Genomic DNA, 13985 nt, shown 5'->3' with positions numbered 1-13985 from the left:
TGTAGGCTACAAGAACCAATATGAGTTACTTTAGTGGTACCACCATTTGGTAGACACACATCCTTAGGAGTGTTAAGTTGAAGCACAGACTCCTTTAGTAGCATCTCCAGTTTAGACACCATATGGTTTGTTGCACCTGTATCCACAATCCACACTTCACTTTTTTCAGTTACAAATAGGGCCTTACCTGCATTATTTGCCTTATTGCAATCAGGTGCATTTGCCCTTGAACCAGTCTGTTGATTCATCATCATAAGAATTTGTTCATATTGATCTTTTGTAAATGTACAGCCTTGGAGTAGTTGTTTGACCTCTCTCTCAGCTGCCTTGTTTGAAGTAGAAATTGGTGATTTGTCTGCAGTATTCTGCACTGTGCTATTTCTGCCCCACAATGCTTCATCAGTCACATTTGTGTTTAAGCCATAAGAGAAGTTAGCCTGACTTGACTGGTGATTCGTATGGCAATTGGTATCTCCATGAACCATGTTTGCACTCTGAAACTTCCTTTTGGACTTGAAATCTGGGGGGTACCCCACCACCTTGTAACAGGTCTCTTTGGTGTGTCCCCTACACTTACAAAAATCACAGATTAATGATGTATTTTTCTTGAACCTATTGTTAATACCTGAACTGTTGCCAACTCTGGAGTACATAGCTACTGAATCAGAAGATGATGCATACAGCCCCAAATTGTTGATTCCTGTAACTACAGCCTTTTGACTCTCATCTCCTACTATCATAGCATAAGCTTGATTGACAGTAGGTAAGGGATCTATCATGAGAATCTGACTCCTAGCTTGATGATATGTGTCATTCAGCCCCATTAGAAACTGATACAACTTTTGTCTATTCATATGCGCTACAAAACCTCTGGATTTCTCACAATTGCAGCAAGGCGAGGGCACTAACACTTCAAACTCATCCCACAATGCTTTCAGCCTTGTATAATAAGCTGATACAGAAGTTGTTCCTTGTTGCAATGTAGCTATTTCTTTGTGTAGGCTATAAGTTCTTGATCCGTCAACTCTGTCGAACCTCTCCTGCAGATCAGTCCATACATTTGAAGCATTTGATGCAAACGCGATTCCACTCAACAAACTCTTCGAGACTGAGTTCATAAGCCATGACAACACAATTGCATTTGCTCTTTCCCATTGGCCCCACAGTTCTTCAACATACATTTCTTTTCTACACGTTCCATCCACAAGCCCTAACTTGTTTCTACCTAACAGTGCCAATTTGATTGATCGATTCCACAGGGTGTAGTTTTCAACACCTTGTAACTGAAACGATATGATACTTATACCACTCACATCCGTGGGACTAAGGAAGAGATGGTGATTATAGTCGATACCTTGTCCATTGTTACCTGCTGAGTTTGCTGAACTTGGTATACTCACTCGTTGTGCTGAATCTACAGCTTCACCTGTCATTTCTTCAACTTTGTTGCTGAAGTCAGTGTTTGTTGCAGATTTAGCTTCGACGTAGCTTAGATCTACAATCTACGAACTAATCGCTTTGATCGATTCTTTGACTCTGACCTTCGAGTCTTTGAATCAGCTATGCGCACTCGTTACAGAGATCATGCTCTGATACCATGAGCTTATTTGAGCTCTGCTTGCAGTCCAGAAATGGAGAAACAGTTAAGATGAAGAAGAGAAGAAGAAGCGGAGAAGAGGGAGCAGAGAAGAAGAAGAGAGGAGATTTATTTTGGGGCTTCAACAGTGAAAGATGCCCTAACTATTTTTCTGTACATAGTTGCCCTTATACACATACAGAGCATTGTATTATATTAACTAACTAACTAATTGGTTAGTTAGTTCTAACTGTGTATTAGGCAAAATGACTATATTGCCCTTACTTCTAACTAATTTCCTAACTCCTTTAACAACCTTCCTTACCTCTCAACAAAGTCGATGTGGAACTTTGATATCCTATTGATGATACAAGAAGCTTCGGTGATGGAGTCACACTGATAAAGTCCCATTAGAGATGAAAATTCAATTTGATTGTGTAATTAATCATTATTTAAGCTTTATATAAATCTAGTCAATTTTCATAACGAAAAAAGTAGAACTAACCAACTATTAATTAACAGAGAACAAATATAAACCATTTCGCAAAATTGAAGTACAAAATTTGACCATTTTCCTATTTAATATTACTGCAATCCCAATAAAAAATTATGAATATGTTTAGACTATTTTTTTTGAAAAATTATAAAAAATTAATTCATCTATCACAATAAATATATTTATATCTCGTAGTTGCTCCAAAAGGTATTATTTGACCCTCCCTCTTCTTTTCTTTTTTTGTGTCAAACCTGAAGAAGATATCAGGAGAAAAAAAAAAAACTACAATATTATTATTTGACAATCTTAACCGATAATTACAAATTTACCATTGTATCCCAAAAAATCCACATTAGAAAACCCCCTCCCCAGCCGAAATCAGAAACCCTAGTTTCACAATAAATTGAAATCGGGGCGGTGCTGGAGAAGAAGAAGAAGAAAGCAAGAGAAACATGGCGGAGCATTTGGCTTCTATATTCGGTACGGAGAAAGACAGGGTAAATTGCCCTTTCTACTTCAAGATCGGTGCGTGTCGGCATGGTGACCGTTGTTCCAGGCTTCACACAAAGCCTAGCATCAGTCCGACCTTAGTTTTATCTAATATGTATCAGCGACCTGATATGATCACCCCTGGTGTTGATCCTCAAGGCCAGCCCCTTGATCCCCGCCAGATCCAGCGCCACTTCGAGGTATATATATATATATATGTATATGTGTGTGTATATGGATCTATGTTGTTATATCGAGTGGCGAAGCTAGGATTTTCAATTTTATGGTTTTTGAGTATATGGCTTCATTGAGCCTATGAGAAAGTCAGCTCAGACACGAAGAAAAACATATACTTCTGTATATATGGATGCATACTTGTTTATTTTTATTTTTATTGAAGTTGGGTAAGCGGAATTGCTATTATATGTTGGGTTAATACTTCATTTGGAGTTCATTCATTTTCTGTTTTTGCACGTCCAGGGAATGCCTGAAAATATATGCAAATTGTGTGGATTTATGTCTTCTTACCTGGTTATTGATTATTTAGATTGGAATCTTTCTGTGAATTCATGTTTGGGAGAACAACTATGTATTTGTGTAAGTTTAGAAGTCCATTGAATTTCTTAAGATTTGACACTAAACATAAAGAGTCCTCCAGTTTGTTATTTTTGGTCACTTTTGGTTCAACAGTAATTGAGTTCTCTAAGTTTTGGAACTAGTTGAAGGAGCGGCCAAAATCATCTCTTTAGTTTTGCAGGGTGGATTGTATTCTTCATACACTAACCATAAATTATCCTTTGAACATGCAATTAGGGGGACATTAGTCCAAAACTAGAAGTCTCTTCAGTTTTATAGCATGCGTGCATGAGCACCACCATGTTGCTTTTGCATACTAAGGTCATTTCTCTTACGTGTTTGCTTTTGATTGTGACAATGAGACACTTGGAAATTTATTTAGCTGTAGGTTACATGTGCTTTTTGAAGGAAATTGACTGGATAAGTAATAGTGCGTTTGTTTTTCTTACAGCAATAAAACTTCAAACACTCATAAACCGAGAAAAGCTGAAGTTTCAAACTAATTGTAATGAATAAATTTTCTTTTTGTCATGTTACCAGTTTCAAAAAAGAATAAATTTCTTTTTACTTGTTGGCTAATTGCTAAGTTCTGTTCTACTATCCACTGGGATGTAGCCTGTAGGGGAGACTATTTTGTGAAGCATAAGAAAGTTAACTCATAACTGTGTTGAATGTTGTGTAGTATGCACAAGTTTGTCATTGTCAATTGACTGGGTTTTGCAGATTTGTTAAAAGTGAACTTGCTGTCGGGAAGACCTCATATAATTGACCATAGCATTTCTATTTACAACTGCTGTTAAATCTTAGAACAATGAAAATCCAGAAACAGTCAAACTTTAAGCCCATCTCTTATGTTTGTGTTCTGATGGATTTTTGGTGTGATGTAATTGCATCCTTAAATGGAAGTCGTGTCAATGCTTATTTAAAATTATGGTGTCCTCGTTTTTAGCATCTGTTTCTTGCTGTGGTGACATCTTTTAGAGGAAATTTGAGGTTTGTTTTACGTTTAGGTTATTTGTTTTTCAAGTTACTAATGGTATCCTGTCCGAGTAAAAGTAGGTTGATTTATTATCCTGTGTTTCCTCTTGATTTCATGGGTATGAAATATGCAATCACCATTGAACATGCAGGACTTCTATGAAGATTTGTTTGAAGAGCTTAGCAAGTATGGAGAGCTTGAAAACCTTAACATCTGCGACAATTTAGCTGACCACATGGTATGCCCACTTCTCTCACATGTACTTTGCTGTGGTGATTTACTCTCGTCTGACCGTCTGAGTGATGTTGTCCCTCTTTCCGTAGGTTGGTAATGTTTATGTCCAGTTCAGAGAGGAAGATCATGCTGCAAGTGCTCTTCAGAATCTTACTGGAAGATTTTATGCAGGTTATTTCTACTCATTTTGGTTGAATGATGTTTATTTTTTGGTTTGATTGTGTTAGTAGTTAGTTTTGGTATGGTTTTTCTGGTGACTTTGTTGTTTCTGTGGAAAATAACCTGAGGAACTCAGTATGTATCTTATATAAGATCAATATAGGTGGTTTTTGGTTATATGCAATTGACCCATAGTGTATCTATTAGGCAGATATCTTTCAAGCTGTTGCTCCCTCACCATCTTCATTTTCTGGAGACTTATGTACAATATTATGCTGATTGTTGCACTTGTCAGTGTCTTTAAGCCAACATTATTGCAGTCTTTAAATCATGTATATCCCAAATGAGGTTCAAGGAAATTTGGGTTTTGGATGATGGAGTATTTTATTTTGCAGGGGGCATAGTTTATTTCAAAGCTGATTCTATAATTTATAATGTAAAGGAACAAATCAAATCCCTTTTTTGTTATGTACTTTCGGTTCTTTGTTGGACCTAAAACTCAAACTCTATGGCTGACAATAATGAAATTTGAAATTTTTTTAGGACGTCCAATCATTGTCGACTTCTCCCCAGTGACTGATTTCCGGGAAGCCACTTGTAGGCAGTATGAGGAAAATGTATGTAACCGAGGCGGCTATTGCAACTTCATGCATCTGAAAAAGATAAGCAGGTTCTTATCTCCCCATCCCTCCTCTTCCTCTCCCATCACGCAGACATCCCCAACTCTCTTTGCTTGACCTTGCTAATCTTGGTATTTGGTGGCTAATGCATTTGTGGTTTTTTTTGTGTGTTGAAGGGAGTTGAGGCGGCAATTATTTGGGAAGAGTAGTAGGCGAAGGCGCAGCCATAGTAGAAGCCGAAGTCCGCGTGGTAATCGCAATTTCGAAGAGCAGCGCCCACAGGGAGGCCGTGGTTTTGGTAGAAGAGGAGGTGGAGGAGGTGGTGATCGCTACCATGATAGAGGGAGAAGGCCTAGAAGCAGAAGTCCTGGACGAAGGAGCGGACACAGCAGAAGTCCTGGGGGAAGGAGAAATAGAAGTCCAATTAGGGAAGGAAGTGAGGAGAGAAGAGCAAAGATTGAACAATGGAACAGGGAAAAGGAAGAGGCAGGATCTGGGAGGAATCATGGCGGTGGGACACGTAGGGAAGACAGGGAAGGCAGTGCTGAGAGGAGGGCAAAGATTGAGCAATGGAATAGAGAGAAAGAAGAGGCAGATTCTGCTAAATACGATAATTTTGACACTGACAATGGCAGGAATGATGGTGGTGATCACTATGGAGAACAGTTTGATGATGATTTCCCGAAGCAGCAGTAGGTAGAAACTGGAAGTGATGGCTGCTAATAGTAGTGTTGCTCTGGTTAGTGGTACTTCCATCGTACTTATTTTTTCACCTGAATGTCTTTCAATCATAGTGGCACATTGCAGAAGTATAGCTCACTGTCCATTTTCCACTGTGCAGGGTGGAGTACAGGTCCACTGTCCTATGATTTTGAAAAAAGCATAACCCATCTTTTGTCTTCTTTTTACCAAATTTTAAAGTACAGGACTTTGTTTAACAGGGATCATAGTGAGGCCTACTTAGGAACACTGCCATTTTTCCCGACTCTGATGCATCCGTTGCTTGCACAGTGAAGCTTGCAGTGCTCAATTTTTCTTCTTAATTTTTCCAATGTCCTTTTTCCTGTCTCCTGTTGACACTATTTATTTCTAATTTAGGGAACCAGCCAGCAGTAATATAGCACCTGTTAATTGATAGAACATCTTTTAACTTTAGGGCCTTTGGTCAAATGGTCTTTTCTCACCCTAGTTTATTCTTCCTGAAAATGAAACATTTGAGTAAGTGATTGGGAGTTAAAACATATCCCTTCCAAGAATTCTGCCCACCTTAGATTTGTTAGTTGTCTACAGGCAAGAGGCTTCTCTCTTTCTAGGATAAAACATAGAGTTTGTCATTCTTATAAGATTGATGTTATCTATTCCAAGCTTTTGCAGGTTAAAAGGTTCCTGCTTTGCAGTGGTCGTGCCTACCTTTACATAGCAGCTTACAATGGTCTTGTATACAGGTTTTCTCTGCTGCAGACGAGTCCACAGGACTTTTAACATGCTAGGAATGGCGAGAAGTGAAGGAACCAAGTCCATGGACCTCTGAAGTTCTACTTTCTGTTTTGGAGTTTTACCATTTATTAGGCATTACAGGTTTATATCCTCGAAGACAATAGTGTTGTGTATAACTGTACTGGTCCGTAACCTGTTGGGTTGAGTTTTGTTTCAGTATTTAATCGTGTTTACTTTCAGTGGTTTGGAGGATTCTGTTGAAACAAATTTGCTGAAGAAAGCAGGATATTTATGTGCTAGTTGCTTCTTGCTTGACTTGCAGTCTCAACTTCTTTTGCAGTTCCTTTCACTGCATTGTTGAAGCCATATTTATCCTGTAGTGATCTCAAATGAACACTTTGAAGACTTACTGATTCTAACAACTGATTGCAGAGTGGATCATTCGGACCTTCCAATTTATAGATGTAGATCTTAGATTTATGACTTATTGATTCTAACAACTGATTGCAGGGTGGATCGTTCGGACCTTCCAATTTATAGATGTAGGTCTTAAGACTTATGAATGGGGATATTAGTATGCGCTTTCTGGAAATTTAACCAGATAACTGAAACAATATCTGCGCCAATCTACCTTATTCTTGAAATTGTTGATTTGAGATTGCTTCTTTTTTAGGTGTTATCAATAAACTGGATGTTATCGTTTTCAATTCAGCCTCTTCAAAAAACTTTATTTTATCTTTATACTTAATGGGATGATTTGCAATTAAGAGAAAAAAAGCTTGTGCTAAACAAACTAGGTGCATCATTGGAACGTATTTTGTTTTCACATAAGCATTTTTAAATTGGGTACATGAAGCTAACTTTTGGTTTATGTTGGACGGGTTGGAATATCGACAATTACTTAACCCATGTTTTCTCAATGTATACTATTACAATAACATACCCATTGTAATTAATTCTACAGGTGAGGTATGAGGAGGGTAGGATATGTGAAGATGTTATCCCTACTTTGTGAGGTAGAGAGACGGTTTCCGATGGACCTTTGACTCAAAAGAAAGGTATACGATGCAAAATTGTAAGAAAATAGACAACAAAATAGCAAGATACAATTTCTTGATCTATTGATCAGATCTGTTTTGACTCGTCCAAAAATAAGCAGCAACCTGCTGATTAAACACCTAATTTGCACCCTACGAGCTACGCCTACTACGGACTTGAATCATCACATGGTTGGTAAAGCAAGTTTAAATTTCACACGGCCCTGAGGAAGCCGAAAGACCCTCTCACTTTGTTCGAGCTTAATTACATCCACCAAATTCATTCTCCACTGAGTAACTTGGGAAATGAACAATCTGTAAAATAATTTTAATGAAAATTGATATGATCTGAAATACAAGCTATGAAAATCTTAATTAGTTGTTTATAGTATCTGTAAATGCGTTGTATATTTCTTTTGGACTGAAGAGTAATAATTAAACGGAACTATTATTAACTCTTTCATCTCTTATATTACTCCAAAAGATAATTAACGATACCTTACCACATCGAAAACACAGAGGAAAAAGTGAGCAGTATGCTGGTATAAACATGGACTGGGTTGTTTGATAAACCTACTTACCTGGACGGGGTCAATGGGTGATCAATAAGATCCATGGCCTAGGCTAGTGACTTCCATTGCACTTAGGAAGGGTGCTAGTTTAAGGTCGGCTCAAGTGGTCGAGCCTATGTCATAATTTGTGGTAGAGGGGGCCTGCGTCCGCGCGGCTCCTGCCCAAAACTTAGTCTAATATTTAGCTCAATGTATCTTTGTTAAATTTTGTCTTAAGCATATCTGGTGACTTTTTGTGTTTTGGATTACTTAAAAAAGAAGATTCAATGATTTTATCTTAATCATTTTGTTAAGGACACTATCAATTAGCATAGTTTTTCACAAGTTTTTGTTTGGTGTCATTAAATCAAATTAGAGGAGAGTTGTTCTTTTCTCATTTGTCAGCATCATCACTAGAATCATAGCTTAGGTAATAGAATTGACGTCTCAACTAACAACTATTTTAATCTTAAATTCACAAGCACTCGAGAGTCACAAATGTTGGGAGTATTAGTAAAGAATAAATAGGAAAGGGAGGGAATATGAAGTGTTCAAAATCATTTCTCCTTTGTCGGTGATAGAAAAAAAAGTTGAAATGTTTAAATAAAGAAATGTTGTTAAAAGAGTTAGAAAGAGAGACTCCTTCGCATCATCGTTGGTTGGCCTGACTTTGGCTTTGGAAATCAATTGAGAGATTCTTAAGTATACACTATGCATTCAGTGGGTTCTTGATTAACGGTGTTTGGATATAAATAATTGTTTATTATTTTCTCCAAAGTTATTGCTTTCAGTATTTTACTAATACAGATTGAATAACAACATAGGCATGGAAAAAAAGGTTGTTGGAATAAAGATCAAACTTGAGAACAAGTATACTTCTCGTATCACAAAGGAATTTTGGCTTGTTGTAGAAAGAATTTGGGGAGGGAAAGAGTTACATGGTCGCTACTCCTACTTTTGTGAGAGTAGAGATATTGTTTTCGATAAACCATCAACTTGAAAAATATGTAATCAAAGCATGATATAAAAAATTTGTTTTAAAAGGTGATCAACAAAATTTGATAAAGACCAGACATACATTTGACTATTTGAGAGAGTAGTAGTAGTTCGTATCTTCCTCAAATATGAGTTATTTGATCTCTATTGTCTTGCTATAACTTATACTTTCTTGAATAGTTCATAGCTCCACATAAATGTCATTGCGTAATAAAATTGCCCTCATATTACTAGGAACACAAATTTCAAGATTAATTTACTTGATTTTTATATTAAAAATACATATTTTATTTTACTTGTTCAATTTAGCAAATTAAGATAGTTTTTAATTTTCTCCATACTATATAAAGTAGCAGTAATCAAATTTAGAAGAGAAAAAGAGTCAAAAATGTCCTTAAACTAGATGAAATGTATAAAAATGTCTTCAGTTGATAATTTAGTCCAAAAATGCTCTTGTTATCAATAATTTGGTCCAAAATGCGCTTATTGTTACTGGTCAAAAATGAGCTTTTCCAAATAAATATATTCTTTCTTTTCATTTTGAACACATTCTTTTCCCAATGATGATATTTGTAATTGGAAAATATTTATTCTACTTCAATTTTAGAAAAAATTTAAGAAATAAAATATTTTTTATTTTATTATAATTTTTTTATCGTTATTTAAATAAAAATTAATGACGAAATTTTAAAAAGTAATATTTTTATCAAAATATCCTCATAGTAATTATTCTATGCCTTCATAGTAATCCCATTATTTTTAATCATTTCACATAATTTAATACACCTTTAATAAAAATTCTTTTTAACAAATATGTTAGATCAATAAGAGTCGAGTAATATGAATCGGAGGTAGAAATATTGGATAGTGAGAGTGGTGGATACAATGTTTGTACAGAGCTAGCTTGGTAGTTGTGGCAGAATAATTCCAATGTAGCTCTTGGACCATACATTTATTGTTCTTTCTTGTCAACTCTCCTCGTATTTATCAATTCTTTGAATTTTTTAGTATTTTATGAATCAAATCAAATAAAATGAAGAAAATACTAATTATTAAGGTTATTAAATTTTTTTATTGTAGAGTACTTTGTCATTTTGAGTAAATTACTTCTTAATTAATTTATAAATAATCCTATCACTTTTGTTACCCATGATGAAGTAAACACATTAGATACCATACCAAAAATAATCTTTAGCACCAATTAATATTTATTGTAAATGTCTCTAAAGTCTACATAGTCACATTGGATCTAATGACAATTAACTACTGGAGCTAAAAACTTTAACATTTTTTGTTAATGTATATATATTTCTTGCCGTTAAAAGGTATTTTTATTATACATAAATACTCTCACGTACAATTTTATTTTTATTTTTAAAAAGAAATAGATTTTTTTCCAATCAAAGACAATAGCTCAGCCAAAAAGAAAAATTCAAGGCAATTCAGAGTCAGAATTAAGACTTAAAATATGAAAAAGTACTATATATATATATAAGGGATAATTGTAATTATATTTAAATAATATAATTTTTATTTTAAAAGAAATTAAATCAACCCCTTAATCCTATGTGATCTATATCCGAAAACAATATAATCCAAAAAGATAAATTGTCATATAATCCTCAAAAAGTATTAAAGTAACAAAACCGACCAAAAGATTCACAAACAAGAGTAACACGAAAAGCGGTGGCACCGATAGTTGCTCATCCATCCTATTTGGACAATTCAATAAAATATCAAAGCTTAAATCGAGATTAAATTAGAGTTATGTTAAGTTCAACATATGATTGTAAAGTAAGTCCAATTTTATTGGGCTATTTTATTTAATGGGCTCGCTCCATTGGCTAAAAGTTTATATTATGTGTCAAATAATATGGCATATCGAGTCAAAATGAGGATCATCTATATCAGGTGCATAAGTGATGTAAAATGTGAAGTTAATGTGAAGACCAATTAAATTAGTCCTTCAGTGTTTTTCAGAAGAAGAGAGAAAATGCGTATAAGATATCTTTCTCTCCAGATACACAAGTCTTCATCTCTAATGTTAATCGATAATTCTTCCCATATCAAGAATTCATTCATTTTTAGCAGTGATTAGTAAGTATTCTGCATATTAAAAAATCTACTTCTCTGATGATATTCATGAGTTTTTCGTAAAATCATGGAGTCTTAATAATCAACAAATTAAAGTGAAAAAATATGTATTTTACATTCATTTACTTAGTACAAACTACAAACACGCGATACAAATAAATTTCTGCCCTAGATATAATTAGCTCAAGTGAAAACATAATAATAAAAGGCGAATAAAAAGAAAACGAAAGCATGTGAAGATAAGATTCTTTACCTCAGAAGTAACGAAGGTTTGGTATAAAAAGTGGGCCAACTACTTACTTTATTTTTACTTGTACACTTTAAATTTACACGATGTATCTGGATGTCGGATACATTACTTTACGTAATGAATTGGTCGGACACATCACGTAAAGTGATGTATCAGGACGTACGTAATGTATCCGGATTCCACCAAAAAAAGGGATTTCGGATAGTTTTTAAAAGAGTAGGGATATAGTGTAATTGAGAAGAATCACTATGGGATTTAGGTAAAATTTATTTAAATTTACACTCCCCATAAAAATTAATAATTAATATAAAATTTTATCACAATAGTCGTATTAATTGGTATATTCTCTGAAATGTTGAGACATGATTTGGAGAATAAGTAAGTAATATTGAGAAAAAAAATATGAAAATAATATATTTTTTTCTTAATATGCTAAAAATGACAAATAAAAAAAATTATATTTTTAGTATAGTAGACAAATAAAAAATGAACGGAAAGAAATTAAGATCTCCCATACAAACTGGAATTGATTAAGTTCGTTTAATCTGCACAATTCATAATAATTGTGATAAGTTTTATAAATTAGTTAACCAGAAATAATAAATGAAGATAATGATACTTTCCAGCAAGTTCTTGATACGTACAACAGAAATTAATAAGAAGGGCAATACGAATGGAAATTACTAATTATGATAACAATTTTATATATTATGCTCAACTCCAAAATTAGCAAGTTTTATAGTACAAAATTTTGGAAAAGTCGTATAGTTATTTTATTTATTTTCAAGGTTTACATACGCTATTTGTGTGAATTTGAGTTCTTATGTTAGTGTTTATCAAAGAAGTTGTATGGAAATAAATCTTTAATTAAGAAGAGTTATCACACTCAGAGCCAAAAGCCTTCATGAAAGATTAAGCATAAAATTGTTCTAATACTAGTAAAACTGAGTTTTAAATTAATTAGTCAACACAAACTATTATTTTATTTTACTTTAAAAAAATTTTAATTAAAATTATTTTTTCAAAGTAAACTAACTTTAAAAGATTGATCAAACAAACTATAAGACAAGATATCGCTTCTTAGCTTATATGACCAAAAAGTTAATATGACGGTTACAACAACAATAACAACAACAATGATTGTATTGTCCTTTTCAACTGAAATTTGAAAAAATAACATAAAAAATTGCACCAATAAAATATTACTATTAGTAGCAAATCAAACTACCTAGAAAATCGGTTGCATATACTCCTGAGTCCTATCAATTGGTCAACTGTGGGCTTTTTCCAAGCATAAAATTTGTTTTTTAAAAAAATTATTTTGATGTTTGAATATATTTTAAGATTTTGATTAATTTTAGTTTAGTTCGTGTTACATAAGACATATAAAAAAAAGTGCTTTTAATAATAATAAAAATTATACTTAAAGACTGAAATCTTTACTCAAGAGTGAAGAAATCAGATTCATCTTATCATAATTTTTATTGGTTCATAAAATCCGCTTTTATACAAATTGAAATCATGATAAGTCTTGCAAATTAATTCCAAATGCAAAGGAAAATTGTTAGTTACAAATTCAATTGAACTTAGTAATTTTAATTCAAACTCTATATTTATTTTAAAAGTTCATTGATTATTTCGAGATTATTAATTTAAAAGTAAAATTAGAGTGTATATTATATCATAATAAAAGACAAAATTAACTAATCATTCAAAAGTTAGCTTGATGAAAAAATATGATCTTTAATAAAGTTCCAATATAGCAAGCTTTACATAAATTTGGGGGGAAAAAGATTTTGCCTTCGACCATATAAATATTGTCAATTGTTAACAAACAAATCTACCAATGATAATATCAAACTAAAAGTTACAATTGGTTTTACGACATATTAGACTATCTCAGTGACGATAAATATGTTTCTTGTTCTTCGTATAAAAAGATCAAGATGTAAATTTTATTTTAATTAATGTGATACACGTTTCTTGTTATTCAGACAAAAATATAAATATTTAACTTCAAAAGATTATGAAATAAATAAAAACAAAATAAAATTTATAAATTAAAATTTCCATCTACCAACTTGTCATATAAGACAAGACGTCACTTTTTGGTTACAGTGTGACCAAAAAGATTAATGTGTCAGAATAACAATTATAGTATCGCAAAAAAGTTAAGAATATCTCTAACTTATTGAAACTAGTTTAATTGTGTCCTTATTTCATCTAGTGGACCACAGTTTGAATTTCTAAAAATAGATCTTTAGGAATTTTCAATCTTTTCTAAATTTTCATTCACTAAACTATAACAGTTTTTTAATTCCAAATAAAACATCAATTCCCAGATATCATTTTTAAACTTGACATCAAATACTATTATTTTCAAATGTTATCCAATTTATATCCAAACGCCTTTTAATTAATCAAAAAATTTATATACATATTTAATTAAATAGTTAATTTTAATAATCAACAAATTAAAGTGAGAATGCTA

The 13985-nt window shown here is 33.2% G+C and overlaps 1 protein-coding gene and 1 non-coding gene across 4 annotated transcripts; both read left to right on the top strand.

Moving 5' to 3' along the window:
- The first annotated feature begins 2387 nt into the window (after positions 1–2387).
- Positions 2388–6881, top strand: LOC129876025 (splicing factor U2af small subunit B-like). Of its 3 annotated transcripts, none has more exons than XM_055951307.1 (6): positions 2388–2761; positions 4268–4354; positions 4440–4521; positions 5053–5179; positions 5306–5868; positions 6504–6881. In XM_055951307.1, the coding sequence occupies exons 1-5, from the start codon at positions 2525–2527 to the stop codon at positions 5823–5825; spliced, it is 1053 nt and encodes a 350-aa protein (XP_055807282.1). In that variant the 5' UTR covers positions 2388–2524; the 3' UTR covers positions 5826–5868; positions 6504–6881. The 3 variants fall into 3 exon arrangements, with proteins under 3 accessions (XP_055807282.1, XP_055807283.1, XP_055807281.1); XM_055951308.1 differs by lacking the exon at positions 6504–6881 and adding an exon at positions 5971–6497; XM_055951306.1 differs by having other exon boundaries at positions 2389–2761; positions 6575–6881.
- Positions 6882–8176: 1295 nt separating this feature from the next.
- Positions 8177–8336, top strand: LOC129877959 (U1 spliceosomal RNA). The gene has a single exon (XR_008763674.1). It is a non-coding gene; the product is annotated as a U1 spliceosomal RNA (small nuclear RNA).
- Positions 8337–13985: the final 5649 nt, after the last annotated feature.

Source organism: Solanum dulcamara, chromosome 12 (assembly GCF_947179165.1).
Source record: "Solanum dulcamara chromosome 12, daSolDulc1.2, whole genome shotgun sequence".
Classification (NCBI taxonomy): domain Eukaryota; kingdom Viridiplantae; phylum Streptophyta; class Magnoliopsida; order Solanales; family Solanaceae; genus Solanum; species Solanum dulcamara.
This window is presented reverse-complemented; position numbering and strand designations above follow the sequence as displayed.